Below are 20,198 nucleotides of genomic sequence, written 5' to 3'. Positions count from 1 at the left end.
CTGACTTGGTTGATGCATGTCATCGTATCCCAATTGCGTAGATCGATGTCAATCACTGGATTGTCAGGTCCAGACTTGATTATTTACAAACCGCCGTCATACAGATAGAATAGAGCTGAGTACGGCGTTAAACAAACAAATAAAACATAAATTGGACGAATGCGCTCGTTCATTCCTGAAAAATCTGTTCAAGTTCGCATTGGTCAGGACCATTCTGGTTCGCATATGATTGAAAATGTTATCCCATGGGTAGTGTTATTAGCCCGGAGTTCTTCGATATTAAATTATTTTTCACAGATTTACCATAATGCAGAACTGATTCCTGATTATAGACTTTTAATTTATAAATGCTTAAACAGCACTACTGCGTGGTGTTCTCAGTGGGGTCTTATGGTTTCTCGGGGGGCACGGGGGGCCCAGTCGTCTGAGGCGCCGCGATTCGCTGTGCAGAGTTGCGTCCCTTGGGCACCAAACCTATGATTGTGGGTTCGAATCCCGGTTCGCCTGGATTATGTTTCTAGGTTTGTCAGCACAATTCCCGTCCTCGTGGGTTTCATCGAAGCGGTAAACGTCTGAGACCTGCATCACTTCGGGCTCTCCTCCCACATTAAGCTGACACGCCGTGATATAACTGGAATACTGTTAAAAGCGGCGTTAAACCCAACTCACTCACTATTGCAGTGATGATATAACTGATGATATATTTGGGATAACACTTTCTCAATAAAGTAGAGATTCCAGTAGAAAGTACTATAATCAATACTTTACTAAGAAAGTGTTATCCCAAACATATCATTTGATACAATTGACCACTTTCTAAATGGAATTGTGTGTTCATAGCCTCCGGCCAAGGGAGCCGTGCCAATTTACTCTCGAATCGCGGACGGGACTCAACCCAAAAGAGTACAAGAATCTGTTTTTTACTAAGAAAGTGTTATCCCAAATATAACATTTGTAACGTTTGATCACTTTCAAAATGGCATTGTGTGTTCATGCCGTGATGATAACCAGACAAGAAATTCCTTCAAATATAGAACTAACACTTGGTGACCAGAATTAATAATGCTATTAATCTGAAGAAATGCATTGCCAGAACTCAGTGATATTGCTTTATGATATTGCTATATTGCTATCAAGGCTTGACTGTGGCTGCTTGGTGTTTATGCCAGCCTCAAAACCTTTTCTTTCTAAACTTGACCGCATTCAGTCAAATCCGGATTTGGGGAGTATCGTTGTTACTGTGCGTATCGGCGCTTGTGTGGAGTATCGTTGTTACTATGCGTATCGGCGCCTGTGTGGAGTATCGTTGTTACTATGCGTATCGGCGCCTGTGTGGAGTATCGTTGTTACTATGCGTATCGGCCCTTGTGTGGAGTATCGTTGTTACTATGCGTATCGGCGCCTGTGTGGAGTATCGTTGTTATTATGCGTATCGGCGCCTGTGTGGAGTATCGTTGTGTAACTGTACGTATCGGCGCTTGTGTGGAGTATCGTTGTCACTGTGCGTATCGGCGCCTGTGTGGAGTACCGTTGTTACTGTGCGTGTCGGCGCCTGTGTGGAGTATCGTTGTTACTGTGTGTGTCGGCGCTTGTGAGGAGTATCGTTGTTACTGTGCGTGTCGGCGCTTGTGTGGAGTATCGTTGTTACTATGCGTATAGGCGCCTGTGTGGAGTATCGTTGTTACTATGCGTATCGGCGCCTGTGTGGAGTATCGTTGTTATTATGCGTATCGGCGCCTGTGTGGAGTATCGTTGTTACTGTGCGTGTCGGCGCTTGTGTGGAGTATCGTTGTTATTATGCGTGTCGGCGCTTGTGTGGAGTATCGTTGTTATTATGCGTATCTGCGCCTGTGTGGAGTATCGTTGTTACTGTGCGTGTCGACGCCTGTGTGGAGTATCGTTGTTACTGTGTGTGTCGGCGCTTGTGAGGAGTATCGTTGTTACTGTGCGTGTCGGCGCTTGTGTGGAGTATCGTTGTTACTATGCGTATCGGCGCCTGTGTGGAGTATCGTTGTTACTATGCGTATCGGCGCCTGTGTGGAGTATCGTTGTTATTATGCGTATCGGCGCCTGTGTGGAGTATCGTTGTGTAACTGTACGTATCGGCGCTTGTGTGGAGTATCGTTGTCACTGTGCGTATCGGCGCCTGTGTGGAGTATCGTTGTTACTGTGCGTGTCGGCGCCTGTGTGGAGTATCGTTGTTACTGTGTGTGTCGGCGCTTGTGAGGAGTATCGTTGTTACTGTGCGTGTCGGCGCTTGTGAGGAGTATCGTTGTCACTGTGCGTATCGGCGCCTGTGTGGAGTATCGTTGTTACTGTGTGTGTCGGCGCTTGTGAGGAGTATCGTTGTCACTGTGCGTATCGGCGCCTGTGTGGAGTATCGTTGTTACTGTGCGTATCGGCGCCTGTGTGGAGTATCGTTGTGTAACTGTGCGTATCGGCGCCTGTGTGGAGTATCGTTGTTACTGTGTGTGTCGGCGCCTGTGTGGAGTATCGTTGTTACTGTGTGTGTCGGCGCCTGTGTGGAGTATCGTTGTTACTGTGCGTGTCGGCGCTTGTGTGGAGTATCGTTGTTACTGTGCGTGTCGGCGCTTGTGTGGAGTATCGTTGTTACTGTGCGTGTCGGCGCTTGTGTGGAGTATCGTTGTTACTATGCGTATCGGCTCTTGTGTGGAGTATCGTTGTGTTACTGTGTCTATCGTTGTTTTACTGAGTGGATCGTTGTTACTGTGTGGATCGTTCTGTTACTGTGTGGATCGTTGTTACTGTGCATTTCGGCGCTTGTGTGGAGTATCGTTGTGTTACTGTGTGTATCGTTGTGTTACTGTGTGTATCGGTGTGTTACTGTGTGTATCGTTGTGTTACTGTGTCTATCGTTGTGTTACTATGTGGATCGTTGTTACTCTGTGGATCGCTGTGTTACTGTTTGGATCGTTGTTACTGTGCATATCGGCGCTTGTGTGGAGTATCGTTGTGTTACTGTGTGTATCGTTGTGTTACTGTGTGTATCGTTGTGTTACTGTGTGTATCGTTGTGTTACTGTGTGTATCATTGTGTTAATGTGTCTATCGTTGTGTTAATGTGTGTATCGTTGTATTATTGTGTACATTGTTGTATCACTGTGTGTATTGTGTTACTGTGTGTATCCGTGCGTTACCGTTCGTAAAATATTGATACTGTGTGATATTGTTGTGGTACTGTGTGTGTTGTTGTGGTACTGTGTGGATCGTTGTTACTATGTGCCGTAGTGTGACTGGATGTATTGTTGTGGTACTGTGTAGATAGTTGTTACTGTGTTGATCGTTGTTACTATGTGCCGTAGTGTGACTGGATGTATTGTTGTGGTACTGTGTGGATCGTTGTTACTATGTGCCGTAGTGTGACTGGATGTATTGTTGTGGTACTGTGTGGATCGTTGTTACTATGTGCCGTAGTGTGACTGGGTGTTTTGTTGTGTTACTGTGTGGATCGTTGTTACTATGTGCCGTAGTGTGACTGGATGTATTGTTGTGGTACTGTGTGGATCGTTGTTACTTTGTGCCGTAGTGTGACTGGGTGTATTGTTGTGGTACTGTGTAGATAGTTGTTACTGTGTTGATCGTTGTTACTATGTGCCGTAGTGTGACTGGATGTATTGTTGTGGTACTGTGTGGATCGTTGTTACTATGTGCCGTAGTGTGACTGGATGTATTGTTGTGGTACTGTGTGGATCGTTGTTACTATGTGCCGTAGTGTGACTGGGTGTTTTGTTGTGTTACTGTGTGGATCGTTGTTACTATGTGCCGTAGTGTGACTGGATGTATTGTTGTGGTACTGTGTGGATCGTTGTTACTTTGTGCCGTAGTGTGACTGGATGTATTGTTGTGGTACTGTGTAGATAGTTGTTACTGTGTTGATCGTTGTTACTATGTGCCGTAGTGTGACTGGATGTATTGTTGTGGTACTGTGTGGATCGTTGTTACTATGTGCCGTAGTGTGACTGGATGTATTGTTGTGGTACTGTGTGGATCGTTGTTACTATGTGCCGTAGTGTGACTGGGTGTTTTGTTGTGTTACTGTGTGGATCGTTGTTACTATGTGCCGTAGTGTGACTGGATGTATTGTTGTGGTACTGTGTGGATCGTTGTTACTTTGTGCCGTAGTGTGACTGGATGTATTGTTGTGGTACTGTGTAGATAGTTGTTACTGTGTTGATCGTTGTTACTATGTGCCGTAGTGTGACTGGATGTATTGTTGTGGTACTGTGTGGATCGTTGTTACTATGTGCCGTAGTGTGACTGGATGTATTGTTGTGGTACTGTGTGGATCGTTGTTACTATGTGCCGTAGTGTGACTGGGTGTTTTGTTGTGTTACTGTGTGGATCGTTGTTACTATGTGCCGTAGTGTGACTGGATGTATTGTTGTGGTACTGTGTGGATCGTTGTTACTTTGTGCCGTAGTGTGACTGGATGTATTGTTGTGGTACTGTGTAGATAGTTGTTACTGTGTTGATCGTTGTTACTATGTGCCGTAGTGTGACTGGATGTATTGTTGTGGTACTGTGTGGATCGTTGTTACTTTGTGCCGTAGTGTGACTGGATGTATTGTTGTGGTACTGTGTGGATCGTTGTTACTTTGTGCCGTAGTGTGACTGGATGTATTGTTGTGGTACTGTGTAGATAGTTGTTACTGTGTTGATCGTTGTTACTATGTGCCGTAGTGTGACTGGATGTATTGTTGTGGTACTGTGTGGATCGTTGTTACTATGTGCCGTAGTGTGACTGGGTGTTTTGTTGTGTTACTGTGTGGATCGTTGTTACTATGTGCCGTAGTGTGACTGGATGTATTGTTGTGGTACTGTGTGGATCGTTGTTACTTTGTGCCGTAGTGTGACTGGATGTATTGTTGTGGTACTGTGTAGATAGTTGTTACTGTGTTGATCGTTGTTACTATGTGCCGTAGTGTGACTGGATGTATTGTTGTGGTACTGTGTGGATCGTTGTTACTTTGTGCCGTAGTGTGACTGGATGTATTGTTGTGGTACTGTGTTGATCGTTGTTACTATGTGCCGTAGTGTGACTGGATGTATTGTTGTGGTACTGTGTGGATCGTTGTTACTTTGTGCCGTAGTGTGACTGGATGTATTGTTGTGGTACTGTGTGGATCGTTGTTACTATGTGCCGTAGTGTGACTGGGTGTTTTGTTGTGGTACTGTGTTGATCGTTGTTACTATGTGCCATAGTGTGACTGGATGTATTGTTGTGGTACTGTGTGGATCGTTGTTACTATGTGCCGTAGTGTGACTGGGTGTTTTGTTGTGTTACTGTGTGGATCGTTGTTACTATATGCCGTAGTGTGACTGGATGTATTGTTGTGGTACTGTGTAGATAGTTGTTTGTTACTGTGTTGATCGTTGTTACTATGTGCCGTAGTGTGACTGGATGTATTGTTGTGGTACTGTGTGGATCGTTGTTACTATGTGCCGTAGTGTGACTGGATGTATTGTTGTGGTACTGTGTTGATCGTTGTTACTTTGTGCCGTAGTGTGACTGGGTGTTTTGTTGTGTTACTGTGTGGATCGTTGTTACTATGTGCCGTAGTGTGACTGGATGTATTGTTGTGGTACTGTGTGGATCGTTGTTACTTTGTGCCGTAGTGTGACTGGATGTATTGTTGTGGTACTGTGTGGATCGTTGTTACTATGTGCCGTAGTGTGACTGGATGTATTGTTGTGGTACTGTGTGGATCGTTGTTACTTTGTGCCGTAGTGTGACTGGATGTATTGTTGTGGTACTGTGTGGATCGTTGTTACTATGTGCCGTAGTGTGACTGGGTGTTTTGTTGTGTTACTGTGTGGATCGTTGTTACTATGTGCCGTAGTGTGACTGGATGTATTGTTGTGGTACTATGTAGATAGTTGTTACTGTGTTGATCGTTGTTACTATGTGCCGTAGTGTGACTGGATGTATTGTTGTGGTACTGTGTGGATCGTTGTTACTATGTGCCGTAGTGTGACTGGATGTATTGTTGTGGTACTGTGTGGATCGTTGTTACTTTGTGCCGTAGTGTGACTGGATGTATTGTTTTGGTACTGTGTGGATCGTTGTTACTATGTGCCGTAGTGTGACTAGATGTTTTGTTGTGGTACTGTGTGGATCGTTGTTACTATGTGCTGTAGTGTGACTGGGTGTTTTGTTGTGTTACTGTGTGGATCGTTGTTACTGTGTTGATCGTTGTTACTATGTGCCGTAGTGTGACTGGATGTATTGTTGTGGTACTGTGTGGATCGTTGTTACTTTGTGCCGTAGTGTGACTGGATGTATTGTTGTGGTACCGTGTGGATCGTTGTTACTTTGTGCCGTTGTGTGACTGGATGTATTGTTGTGGTACTGTGTGGATCGTTGTTACTATGTGCCGTAGTGTGACTGGATGTATTGTTGTGGTACTATGTGGATCGTTGTTACTTTGTGCCGTAGTGTTACTGGATGTATTGTTGTGGTACTGTGTGGATCGTTGTTACTTTGTGCCGTAGTGTGACTGGATGTATTGTTGTGGTACTGTGTGGATCGTTGTTACTATGTGCCGTAGTGTGACTGGATGTATTGTTGTGGTACTGTGTGGATCGTTGTTACTTTGTGCCGTAGTGTGACTGGATGTATTGATGTGGTACTGTGTGGATCGCTGTTACTATGTGCCGTAGTGTGACTGGATGTTTTGTTGTGTTACTGTGTGGATCGTTGTTACTATGTGCCGTAGTGTGACTGGATGTATTGATGTGGTACTGTGTGGATCGTTGTTACTTTGTGCCGTAGTGTGACTGGATGTATTGTTGTGTTACTGTGTGGATCATTGTTACTATGTGCCGTAGTGTGACTGGATGTATTGTTGTGGTACTGTGTGGATCGTTGTTACTTTGTGCCGTAGTGTGACTGGATGTATTGTTGTGGTACTGTGTGTATTGTATCACTGTGTGTATTGTTGTGTATCCTTGCGTTACCGTGTGTAATGTTTTGTTACTGTGTGATATCGTCGTGCTACTGAGCGATTGTTGTGTTTCTGTGTATATTGTTGTGGTACTGTGTGTATTGTTGTGGCACTACGTGTATCATATCACAATATAGTTGCCTAACGTTGTGTTATTTAGTGCTGATGAGAAACAGAAAGCAGGAAAGGAGAAAGAAATGACCGTTTTTTAAATTTTAGTTTATTAGAGAGTGAGAGACAGACTTCGTTTACTCAGGTAATTCAAGGTAAGGTTCCTCAAAATCCACTGTCCGAGGCAGTGGCCATGGGCCCGGAGGATGAGGGGACGCTGGAGGGATGCACATAGTCCACCTTGTACACGTATTTGCCGATACACTGGAAGTTGGCGTACAAGTCGTGGAACTCACTGCGGAGTTCGCTGTAGGTGTAGGCGTGCTCGTGCAGGTTCGGCTTGACGTAGTTGAGGTACAGGTCGTCCTGGAAACCGTGGTGAGAAAACAGTGCGTGAGGGAAATGTGCGTGAGGAAACAGTGCATGAAAGAACAGTTCTTTGGGAACTTAACGTGAGGGAAATGTGCGTGAGGAAACAGTGCGTGAAAGAACAGTGCGCGAGAGAACATTTCTTTGGGAACATAACGTGAGGGAAAAGTGCTTGAGGAAACAGTGCGTAAGAGAACAGTGTGCGAGAGAATAGTTTAAGGGAACATAACGTGAGGGAAAAGTGCGTGAGGAAACAGTGCGTAAGAGAACAGTGTGCGAGAGAATAGTTTAAGGGAACATAACGTGAGGGAAAAGTGCGTGAGGAAACAGTGCGTAAGAGAACAGTGTGCGAGAGAATAGTTTAAGGGAACAGTGCGTGAGAAAGCAGTTCTTTAAGGAGCAGTGGGCTGGGAACATTACACGAGAGAACACTACGTGAGGGAACATTACCCGAGAGAACAGTACGAGAGGAGACTGTACTTGAGAGAACAGTGCCTGATGAAACGTTACGTGAGAGAACACTGCGTGAGGAAACGGTACGTGAGGAACAGTTCGCGAGGGAACAGTGCGCGTGGGAAAAGTGCTTGAGGGAACAGTGCGTGAGGGAACATTACGTGATGGAACACGTCGTAAGGGAACATTACGTGATGGAAAAGTGCTTGAGGGAACAGTGCGTGTGGAAAGAGTACGTGCGGGAAAAGTGCGTGAGGGAACAGTGCGTGAGGGAACATTACGTGATGGAAAAGTGCGTGAGGGAACATTATGTGATGGAAAAGTGCGTGAGGGAACAGTGCGTGAGGGAATAGTGCGATTCCTAGTAGACATCGGGATGACAGGAACACCTTGACGTATATTGGATATGTAAAATGAAGGAAGTTTTCACAAGATATCAACACAGTTAGCCCTCATCTTGTTCATGACCTTACCTCAAGAGCTTCCCTTTCATCTTTGTTTCGTAGCTGCCCCTCCATGATAGTGTCAACATGGACGATGTGACACGTCTTCCCCACAATCAAGAGTAGATGCTGCAACAAATACAATATGTAGCAGTAAGTGGTTAGTGAGTGAGTGAATGAGTGTGTGAGTGAGTGAGTGAGAGTATAACATATATATGTATTGTCGATCCGTGAAGATCTGGGGTAGAATAGGTCCTCAGTAACCCATGCTTGCCGTAAAAGGCGACTATGCTTGTCGCAAGAGGCGACTAACGGGATTGGGTGATCAGGCTCGCTGACTTGGTTGATGCATGTCATCGTATCTCAATTGCGAAGGTCTCTATATGGCTGAAAAATGCCGATGCGACGTTAAATAATTTTTTTAGCTCACTCACCCAATTGAGCAGATCTATGCTCATGATGTCAATCACTGGACTGTGTGGTCCAGACTCGATTATTCACAGACCGCCGTTATATAGCTGAAATATTGCTGAGTGCGGCGATAAACAAACAAACAAGTATTGTCATCACTGGCCTAGCACAGTGAAAATCCATGGTTATATTGTGCGTAACATCTATATACACTGACACAAAAACACTATGTGTGTATTGACTACAGAATCTAGGTAATACTATGTAAATTTACTAACGAGGGGCTGCTGTCAATCATGTCATGTTTGTGACAACACGATACAACCAAATCTATCAAGCTGAACTGAAACCTCATTTGTCTGCAAGATGGTTTATGGTGACATTCTGTCAGTCCAAGCAGAGCGGGTTATTTGCAAGCAACATCTATAGATTCCGCAACACGTTTCGTGCTACAAAAGGTATTTGTACGCGGCACAATGTCCCGACAACTTTGTGATATTACGGCTTAGCCTCAACATGTAAATAGGCCGTTGACGAGACACATCTCTCATTTCCCAAGGGAGGGATGTTGTTTAACGCTCACATTCATCTTTAGCGATTAGTATTGAACTGCAAACTGAGTTAGCTGGGAAATGGTCATGTAAATCACAATATTGATATCATGTCATTTTAATCAACTTGCAATTGCATGTTCGCAAATATAGTTGCACAAGCGGGTTGATAAACATTAGCGATGAATAATAGCCATGCCAGTTATCATGAAGTCGGTATACAGGACTATCGGTTAAAATAAAGCTGTATGCAGAACATCGGCTATAATGAAATCAGGTTTAGAGGAACATCGGCTATAATAAAGTCAGGTTTAGAGGAACATCGGCTATAACGAAGTCAGGTTTAGAAGAACATCGGCTATAATGAAGTCAGGTTGAGATGAACATCGGCTATAATGAAGTCAGGTTAAGAGGAACATCGGCTATAATGAAGTCAGGTTTAGAGGAGCATCGGTTATAACAGTTCTGGTTTAGATGAACATCGGCTATAACGAAGTCAGGTTGGTGGAACATCGGCTATAACGAAGTCAGATTTATAGGTACACTGGCTATAACGAAGTCAGGTTTAGAGGTACATAGGCTTTAATGAAGTCAGGTTTGGAGGAACAACGGCTGTAACGAAGTCAGGTATTGAGGAACAACGGCTGTAACGAAGTCAGGTATTGAGGAACAACGGCTGTAACGAAGTCAGGTTAAATGGAACATTGGCTATTATAAAGTTGGATTTAGAAGAACGTCGGGAATTACGAAGTGTGATTTAGAGGAATACGGATTTAGAGGAACACTAACTTTATTACGAAGACAGGTTTGGAGGAACATTGGCGATTATAAAGTTGGATAGAGAAGAACATTACGTATTACAAAGTCTGATTCAGAGTGAGTGAGTGAGTATGGTTTTACGCCGCTTTTAGCAATATTCCAGCAATATCGCGGCGGGGGACACCAAAAGGGGTTCACACATTGTACCCATGTCGGGAACCGAACCCGGGTCCTCGGCGTGACGAGCAAACGTTTTAACCACTAGACTACCCGACCGCCCCTCTGATTCAGAGAAACACTGGCAATTACATAGTCTGATTCAGAGAATCATAACGAGGAAGGATGTGGAGAATTATTGGTTTTAGAGATGTTGGAGAGAAAATCTTCAGCGAAGATTGAATGGAATGGAATGGCTCGAAGTCATGTGACGCTAACAAAATGTCGCCTGATTGACTCGTCTCGCTTGACAGGACATACCACTCTTGATTTGACAAGATATGGTCAATCGACCATCGAAGTGTAAACAGAAATAAATGTGTCTCAAAAGAAATACTTGATTTTAGTGTATTAGGGTTGTTATAAGACGCGTAATGAGAAATACTTCTTTGAAGACTTACTTGTTCTTATACTACATGCCGTTCGGCATGAATGGGATAAAACAAGGACTGGTCGTTTCGGAGTCGGTATGCTATATCTGAGTGGGGTATCCATGTTAAACTGCGGCATGGTATCCCAGTGGGCTCGCACAATAAAACGGGCATTAGTCCGGACTAGTAGAAGCACCCACATACGCACGCACGAACGCACACCCACACATCCACCCCCACACACATCCACCCCCACACACATCCACCCTCACACACATCCACCCTCACACACATCAACCCCTTCACACTCACGTCGCTATAAATTTAATCTTGTACGAGACGCTTTTCCTTTGTCACACAATTCGATTCCCGGTGTCGCCGAGGACACATAGTAGGGGGGACAACTCCGTTTTTCAAATTATCTCCCTTGCACAACTTACGTGGGTAGCATGGAATTCAAACCAGTAGTCTTCGATTCTCGAAGTAATATAACCATCAGGAACCACATACGGGTCCTGCGCCTGAAACAGTCATGGAATTGAATCATTTAAAAAGACAGGAAACACTATAGAAGTCAAAACATTATTATTCCAGCGGTAATAATTCATAACGTTGATATATCGTTTGCCAAGATGTTTTTCATGCGTAACATTATTAATGTATCTTAAAAAACAAACATTTCACTTACCAAAACTAGAGCAAGGAACGCCAGAGAAAGGAGGGGACGCATGGTGATTGTGTGATAAGGTCAAAGGTCAGGAGATAGTCCTGCTGGCACAAGGTGACCTATGATCTGGTGTGAGAAAACGACACGTGCTGATAAGACGTACTAAAATTACATAATGAAGACCGTAAGATGTGTTCGCAGATTTTATCTCCACTTTTCCAAAACCAATTAAGACTAGACATTGGAATTAGTTGTCAGTGCCTAATTCAGTATAATAACATTTGTTCTTAACTTACACGGGGGCATGGGTGGCCCAGTCGTCTAAGGCGCGTCGATTCGCTGTGCAGAGTTGCGTCCCTTGGGCACGCCAGAAACCTATGATTGTGCCTTCGAATCCCGGTTCGCCCCGATTATGTTTCTAGGTTTGTCAGCACCATACCCGTGCTCGTGGGTTTCACGGAAGTGGTAAACGTCTGAGACCTGCATCACTTCGGGCTTTCGTCCCACATTAAGCTGACCCGCCGTGAAAAAACTGGAATACTGTTAAAAGAGGCGATGAACCCAACTCACTCGCTCATCGCGCAGTCTCTCCTAGCTCGATGGCAGCACGCCGATGTTTATGTAAAGTTTCCACAGTTGACAGCGACACTGTGTGATACTTTCTATTGATAAAATGATAAAATGAAAGTGACTTATCAACAATATAAGTGGAATACTTCTTCTTAACCACCATTCACGTCAAGAGAACGCCTTGGTTGAATCGATGAGAGGCTCTCTGCTCTGAACATGTTCACAATTGCAAGGGCACAGATGGCGCCTGAGTAAGTGTTTTTCAAATATTATGTAATAAAAGTGGGCATATAAAATGATACCTTAAACTTCGGAATCATTGACGGACACCTGTTCAGTGTCCATCCAAATTGCCTTTTCAGCTCCCTATAAAGCTTGGAGCAAAACACAACAAACTAAACATTGTATAATGACAACAATTCCACCAGGTAACCTGTTAACGGTTGGGTGTGTCCTTTTGAGTCACTAACAGTTTAACATCAGTCATTTTAAGTTGGTGTAGCTTAAACATATTGTATTCACAAATGGAAAAAGGATGAGGAACAAGTCACCCAACTAAGGACAACCTCTGCTTGGTATTTCCATACATTATTTACTTATGTACAAGAGATGATTGAGTGAGTGAGTGAGTGAGTGAGTTGAGTTTAACGCCGTTTTTAACAGTATTCCAGTTATATCACGGCGTGTCAGCTTGATGTGGGAGGAAAGTCCGAAGTGATGCAGGTCTCAGACGTTTACCACTTCGGTGAAACCCACGAGTAATAATAATAATCGGGGTGAACCGGGATTCGAAGCCACAATCATAGGTTTCTGGCGTGCCCAAGGGACGCAACTCTGCACAGCGAATCGCGGGGTCATTCAAATTATCATTAACAATGATGAGTTGTGTTTTCCTATGAGTTGCGATGACACTCCATACTGTTACACTTCCACCACATTACTGACGGTGTTGGTTAACGCAAGCTTCGTTAAAACGTTTTCAAGGACCTCTATAGACCCGTGCACGACCACCAAGGCTGTCCAGAGGAAACCTGGAATCATCTGTGAACATTATGATGTTCCAGTCTTGTCTTTTGAACCCTAGATGCTGTCGACACCAGGCTTGGCGTGCCTGACAGTGACGTGGAAACAAACCTGGGCGTATCGCTGGACGTCGGGACGTTGTGCGCCCTCAACCTATTGCGTGGGGTTGTGCCACTAATTGTTCTCAACCCCGGACAACCCGAGCTGTAACTGTGGCAGTTTGGTTTCGATTTCGTTGATGCACCAGCCGAATATGGTTGTCGTCACGTGTGGACGACCGGCTCATGGCAAGTCACGAGTGTTTCCCCGCTGTGGGTAACGTCTCCAAAGAGATAATATTGCGTTTCGATGAACATTAAAACTTCTGGCATCTTCGCTTTGCACCATTCTTGTTTGCAACATACTTATAATCACGGCGCTTAGACGCTGATTTTTAGCAAGCTGTGGAATTGCGTAAGCGTTATTTACGGTTAAACAAAAGCGTTTTTATGAGAAACCTGATAGCAAAACAACCATTGTGTGCTGTTTGCATTAAAACATGCACGTGTGTGATAATCATGCTCCCAGCATCCGAATTGGGCGCCGTGTATTAACAGACCGCCTCCGTGGTCTGATGGTAGAGCGTCCGCCCGGAAGGTCCGGGGTTCGATCCCCAGCCGCGTCATACCAAAAGACGTTAAAAGATGGTACTTGTTGTTACCCTGTCTGGCGCTCGGCATTAAGGGGCTAAAACAAGTACTGGTCGGCATCAGTCTGGACTTGTACAATCACACACACACACACACACACACACACACACACACACACACGCTATATAAGTGCAATAATCTTGGACGCGATGTTAAACCCCATTTCACCTCACCTCACCGTGCATTAGCATGCAACTAAAAGATGTCTTAATGAATATGCATTAAAAGATGCATTATTATGCATTAAGATCCATTATTTGAAACACAGTTACGTTTTTTTCCGTGGGTATATATTATGATCACAGAAAGTCTTTTGTCGTTTTTATAACACTCTGGCCAGAGACTTGTGTCTCAAAACAAACGTACAATTTTATTCATGGGTAAGTGAGGAAAAATATGACAATATGTCATTTTTATTAGTAAGTGACTGGAGTGTTAAGCTGTTTCTAGAAATTATATTATGATAACACAGTGTAACACTTCACACATAGCACCAATGTCGAGATTCGAACCCCGGACTTCAGAGTGACAACGCTTCAACTACCAGGACAGGCCACAGAACGCATTTATCAATACAGCAACAATGACAACAATTCCTTTATTTCCCGAGTATACAAGTCTATCCCAGACAAAGATGTATTTATACATCATCGACAATAGGCACGGCGTCGGAAATAGCATTATATGTAGACGACATCATCGGCGGCGTGGTGACGGTGGGCACGTAGGTGTACGCTACGACATGGACGCCGAGGTTGGCACACTGGGCAGCGGCCAGGTAGTCGTGGAAGTCGTGCTTGATGTCGTCCTTGCCGACGTCTGTCACGTCAGTGTTCGAGTTGATCTTGGCGATGACTTCATCCTGTGAATAATACGGCCATTGTTATTAACTCGTTGCGACATATATAATTTTTTTCTTACGGATCCGCTGTCCTAAGAAATCAAAATTGGGAAGCAATTGGTATCAGAGATAGTTTTGACAATAAACAGTCCGATGAATGTTTATATGACTAAATCTGCGTTGTATGGAATGCAAGGAGTATAATCTTTTTTCTACTGGATGCCAGGCCATTGATTTCCAGGCTCTCTGCATCACATATCCACAATGATGCTACTGGATGTCCTGAAGGGGTGGTCGGGTAGCCTAGTGGTTAAAGCGTTCGCTCGTCACGCCGAAGAACCGGGTTCGATTCCCGACATGGGTACATTGTGTGAAGCCCATTTCTGGTGTCCCCCGCCGTGATATTGCTGGAATATTGCTAAAAGCGGCGTAAAACCATACTCACTCACTCACTATCCTCCTCAGTGCAATAGATGTGGTGGCCATGTTAATGTTAAATCCCAATCTACTGTCTCACCAACCAATCCATAAAACTAAAATAAAGCGGTCTGCTTTTAGATTAATAAAATTTATAAGGACCCAAACGATTTGTATTTGTTATCATCTACCGATCCATATCAAACTTAATTAATGCCGTAAAAAAGTATTTTTTGATTTTTTTTACCTACTGACGAAACGTACAGTCCCCTCCCCTAAAAAATCAAACACCAAACCTCAAACAGAACAAAAAACAAAACCAACAAAACAAAGACAAAACAGGCAAAGAAAATCTTTACGACAGAGACACGGTCAAGGTGAAAAGGGGTTGTCTGGGTAGTATGGCGCTGGTATCTTCCAACAGCGTGATATTCTTAAACAGGCCGTTGACATTGAAACTTCCAGACGTGTATGTTCCACATGAAACCATTGAAATTATTAAGCAAATTGTCATGACAAATAGTTTAAACCCACAGCTAGACCTCATTTGGCAACCTCATTTTGAGGTCTCAGTTGAAAAGAGATTGGTGGAGTGAGTGAGTGAATGAATGTTGACGAAGTGACCAGTGTTCCAGATGTGTGTGTAATCGAGACGTGTGTAGTCTGTAAATAATCAAGTCTGGACCACACAATCCAGTGATTGACATCATGAGCATCGTTCTACGCAATTAGGATACGATGACATGCATCAAGCATGTCAGCGAGTGTGACCACCCGATCCCCTTATTCGCCTCTCACGACAAGCATGGGTTGTTGAAGACCTACTGTCTAACGGATCTTCACGGGTCTATTACCAACTATTATCACAGAGTAAGCGAATGACATCAAGTGGACCGAGTGTCTATAAAGATCCACTGATGGCAAGCTGGAACCCCAGATTCGCACCGATTAGGGTTCATGGTGTGTAAGCACCATGCCATTGGGTTCACCAAATTGGCAGTAGTCAAAGACATGCATTACTTCAGGTTTTCCCCCACATTAAGCTGGCTCGCCATGATACAACTAAAAAACTGTATAATGCGACCCGTGAAGATCCGGGGTACAATAGGTCTTCAGCAACCCATGCTAGCCGTAAAAGGCGACTATGCTTGTCGTAAGAGGCGACTAACGGGATCGGATGGTCAGGCTTGGTGACTTGGTTGATGCATATCATCGTATCCCAATTGCGTGGATCGATGCTCATGATGTCAATCACTGGATTGTCTGGTCCAGACTCGATTATTTACAGACCGACGTCATATAGCTTGAATGGTGCCGTTAAACAACAAACAAACAAAACAAAAACTGTTTAATGCGGCGTAACGTCACCTCCTTCCGTCATCTCACCTCGACGGCTCGCCTGGTCATGGGGACTAGAAGAGCCTGTTCCAGGACGTCATCCATACGGACAAGGTAGCAGTTCAGTTGATCTCTGATAAGCAACAGTCGCTGAAACAATGGATAGAAAAAACGATTGGGTTTAAAACGACAATGAACATTATCTCACCTTACATTAAACTACAAGTATCTGATTTTCCATGTAGCCCTCATGTACCCCGCTAAGAAATCAATCGGAACACACCTTAGGTAACTTGCTTATCTTGCATAAGTATCGTTATGCTGAAATAACCGATGTTTATCCGATAATTGGGTAAAGGGCAGTAACTCGGTACGTTTGCGTCGTCTGCTAGCTGTCAAAATGGCTGAATCAAAGCGTTTTACTCAATAAAACTTCGGACATGTACTCGGACGTATTCCGGGTCTGTGTAAATGAATGTCGGTTAAATAAATTCATTTATAACGATCCCTCAGGGCAAATGGTGTATTGTACCTTATGTGTGAGCCAATGTACATCACATACACCTCGAGACCACTTATAATATCACTCTTTTACGTTAAACTACACCTAGACAACAAAGATGTTAGATTAGCCTCAAATTTAAAACAAGACGACTAAAAAAACGGAAGATCAAAGACGGCCATCCTGTAAAATGTTCAATGCATGATGGGATATATTTACATGCGATGAGTGCTCTTCGAAGTGATACCCTTGGTAGATTTCGTTTACTGTGGTGGATGTAAATATGAAGGCCTGAAACAAACAAGAGAATTATTCAACAAATAACAAAAATACGAAACGTCAATGCCAGAGAATAACCAGTCTCGATTATACGTCCAAACATTCCATTGGGCGCAAAAGGCAAAATAGCGGTGGAAATTATATGAATAGGTCACTGAAACTCAGTGACAACACCAGGTGTTCGCGGAAGTGGTATGTACTGTCCTACCGGAGGCACCTGCTACACAAGTTGCATAAAAAGTATGTGTTTTGTTTTCTGACCCGCACAGGAGGATTCCTGCCATACGACGACAGCATGAAAAGAACAGATAAACAGTTTTTTATTTCTTATGAAATGTATTTTAACTTTTTTTCAATTATTTTTCAGCATCAAGAATTTCACAATAACCCAAACAGTGTAAAGCCATGTGAATTAAATAACTGCACAATTACTGAAATAATTACATTTTTGTTAAAATTTAACCCACCTCACTCATTAAAAGCGAATACTGGGCTATATGTTATATACATTGTTACATTAAAAGGTTATAGACAGTACTTACTGAAGCACATACGAACACAGCTGGAAGAGCGAGGAGCTGCATGGCTGCGATTGTTGTGTTGGTGTCTTCACAGATAGCTGAGACTGTTCGTTTCTATTCTAGTCAGCAGGTGCGCGACTAACCATTTGGCTCGAGGTCGACTGAGGGTCATGCGGTGTGTGGGTCGGCCTAATCTTAATGGTAACGATTATACCACCTCCAATAACAGACCAACAACTCATCAATACAATATCACCACCACAAACACCAACACTAACACCACCCTCAACGTTATCACAAACAACAATACCATAACCACGAACACCATCACCACAAACAACGCCACCCTCATCATCACCATAAACAACACTAACACCAACAGCACACATATCAACATCAACACTAAGAACATCCGGGGTAGAATAGGTCTTCAGCAACCCATGCTTGCCGTAAAAGGTGACTTTGCTTGTCGTAAGAGGCGACTAACGGGATCGGGTGGTCAGGCTCGCTGACTTGGTTGGTGCATGTCATCGTATCCCAATTGCGTGGATTGATGCTCACGATGTCCATCACTGGACTGTTTGGTCTAGAATCGATTATTTACAGATCGCCGTTATACAGCTGGAATATTGCTAAGTGTGGCGTTAAACAACAAACAAACAAACATTCCAGTACACATCATTCATCAGTACGTGTCATTCATCAGCACTAGTCATTCACTTGTACACGTCATTCATCAGTACACGTCATTCACCAGTACACGTCATTCATCAGTACACGTTATTCACAGTACACGTCATTCGTCAGTACACGTCATTCGACAGTATACGTCATTTATCAGTACACATCATTCACCAGTACACGTCAATCATCAGTACACATTATTCACAGTACACGTCATTCACCAGTACACGTCATTCATCAGTACACGTCATTCACCAGTACACGTCATTCACCAGTACACGTCATTCACCAGTACACGTCATTCACCATTACACGTCATTCACCAGTACACGTCATTCATCAATGCACATCCTTCATCAGCACACGTCATTCACCAGTACACGTCATTCACCTGTACACGTCATTCATCAATTCACGCCATTCATCAATATACGTCATTCATCAGCACACGTCATTCACCAGCACACGTCATTCACCAGCACACGTCATTCATCAGCACACGTCATTCACCAGCACACGTCATTCACCAGTACACGTCATTCACCAGCACACGTCATTCATCAGTACACGTCATTCGTCAGAAGACACAATTCACCAGTACACATCATTCATCAGAAGACACAATTCACTAGTACACATCATTTATCAACAATTCCACACTCGTATCGAGTTGCATCGGATAAATACGATGACAGATATAACTAGGAATTTGGAGGTTTGAAATAGCATGTCGCAGAAATAACTGTCCCTTTCTCTTCCTCCACATGTGTATCTCTCTCTTCTCTCTCTCCCTATCTCTCTCTCTCTCTCTCGCTCTCTCTCTCTCTCTTGCTCTCTCTATCTCTCGCTCTCTCTATCTCTCGCTCTCTATCTCTCGCTCTCTCTCTCGCGCTCACTATCTCTCTGTGTGTCTCTCTCTACCACCCACGCTCTCTCTCTTGCTCTCACTCTATCTTTATCTCTCGTTCTCTCTCGTTATCTCTCTATCTCTCTATTTCACTCTCTCGCTCTCCCTCTGTCTCGTTCTCTCTCCATCTCATTCTCTCGCTCTCCCTCTCATTCTCTCTCTCTCTCTATCTATCTATCTCTCGCTCTCTCATCTCAGTCTCTCGCTCTCCCTCTCATTCTCTCTTTCTCTCTCTCTATCTCCCTCTCTATCTCTATCTCTCGCTCTCTCTATCTTTATCTTGCTCTCTCCCCCCCCCCCCTCTCTCTCTCTCTCTCTCTCTCTCTCTCTCTCTCTGTGCATGTTTTGTTTCCTTCTGGTGGTATTGTAAGCCTGCCGGGATAAATCGGTTAATTTGTGACGGTCACAGAAGAGGCGAATGGAATGATGTCCGGTGCATTTCTCTGTCTTGAGTTGCATTATATCTTCCTTTGATTGCCAGGTGAAAAATTGACTTGCCTTCGCATGTGTTGTTTGACACCGCAACAGCAATCGTGTGACTATTCGAATTCTCGGTCATTGTTCCCTGGTATTATGGCTCAAATCTAACCGTGTAAAGTGAAGATGGGCGTACCGTATTTGCAAATTGTTCTTTATATTTGAGAAATTGACACACCTAAATTCTATTAACTTTTCTAAGCATCCTTAAATTTGTATACTGATGCACTTTAAAGTGATAACCATGTATAAATGATGTTTGAGAAGAGCTTGATGTCATAGAACCATGGCTACCACGATGCTTCACTATAACGCGTGTGAGAGCATGTGTACGTCTGCACGTGCATGTATATGTGTATGTACCATGTCCAATGATCTATGGGGTTGGTGAAGGGGAGGGATCTGTCCAAGATGTCAGTGTATTGATACTTCTCTAGTTTGTCACACAAACCCTGAAACAAATATACCCAATACAGCCCATACACGTCCATAATAGTGGGCAAGTCTACATTACTACAGTTCTGATAATGAAGAGAATCCCTCGGCTCCTTTTTGTTATATTTTATTAAGATAAATCAATAACTGTTTTTCTTCTGTTACATATGGTCTTTTCAGAGACTAGGTGTTAGTCTAAA

At 43.7% G+C, this 20,198-nt stretch overlaps 2 protein-coding genes across 2 annotated transcripts; both read right to left on the bottom strand.

The window, feature by feature from the left end:
• Positions 1-7,171: 7,171 nt before the first annotated feature.
• LOC139470967 (uncharacterized) lies at positions 7,172-11,437 on the bottom strand. The gene is made up of 4 exons (XM_071253288.1): positions 11,337-11,437; positions 11,089-11,169; positions 8,371-8,469; positions 7,172-7,441 (listed from the first exon to the last, which is right to left on the bottom strand). Exons 1-4 carry the CDS (start codon positions 11,376-11,378, stop codon positions 7,241-7,243), a joined length of 423 nt encoding a protein of 140 aa, XP_071109389.1. The 5' UTR covers positions 11,379-11,437; the 3' UTR covers positions 7,172-7,240.
• Positions 11,438-14,178: 2,741 nt separating this feature from the next.
• LOC139470952 (uncharacterized) lies at positions 14,179-17,624 on the bottom strand. The gene is made up of 4 exons (XM_071253276.1): positions 17,517-17,624; positions 16,915-16,986; positions 16,242-16,343; positions 14,179-14,459 (listed from the first exon to the last, which is right to left on the bottom strand). Exons 1-4 carry the CDS (start codon positions 17,556-17,558, stop codon positions 14,238-14,240), a joined length of 438 nt encoding a protein of 145 aa, XP_071109377.1. The 5' UTR covers positions 17,559-17,624; the 3' UTR covers positions 14,179-14,237.
• Positions 17,625-20,198: the final 2,574 nt, after the last annotated feature.

This window comes from Haliotis cracherodii, unplaced genomic scaffold (assembly GCF_022045235.1).
Source record: "Haliotis cracherodii isolate W230 unplaced genomic scaffold, xgHalCrac1.p SCAF_21, whole genome shotgun sequence".
Classification (NCBI taxonomy): Eukaryota; Metazoa; Mollusca; class Gastropoda; order Lepetellida; family Haliotidae; genus Haliotis; species Haliotis cracherodii.
This window is presented reverse-complemented; position numbering and strand designations above follow the sequence as displayed.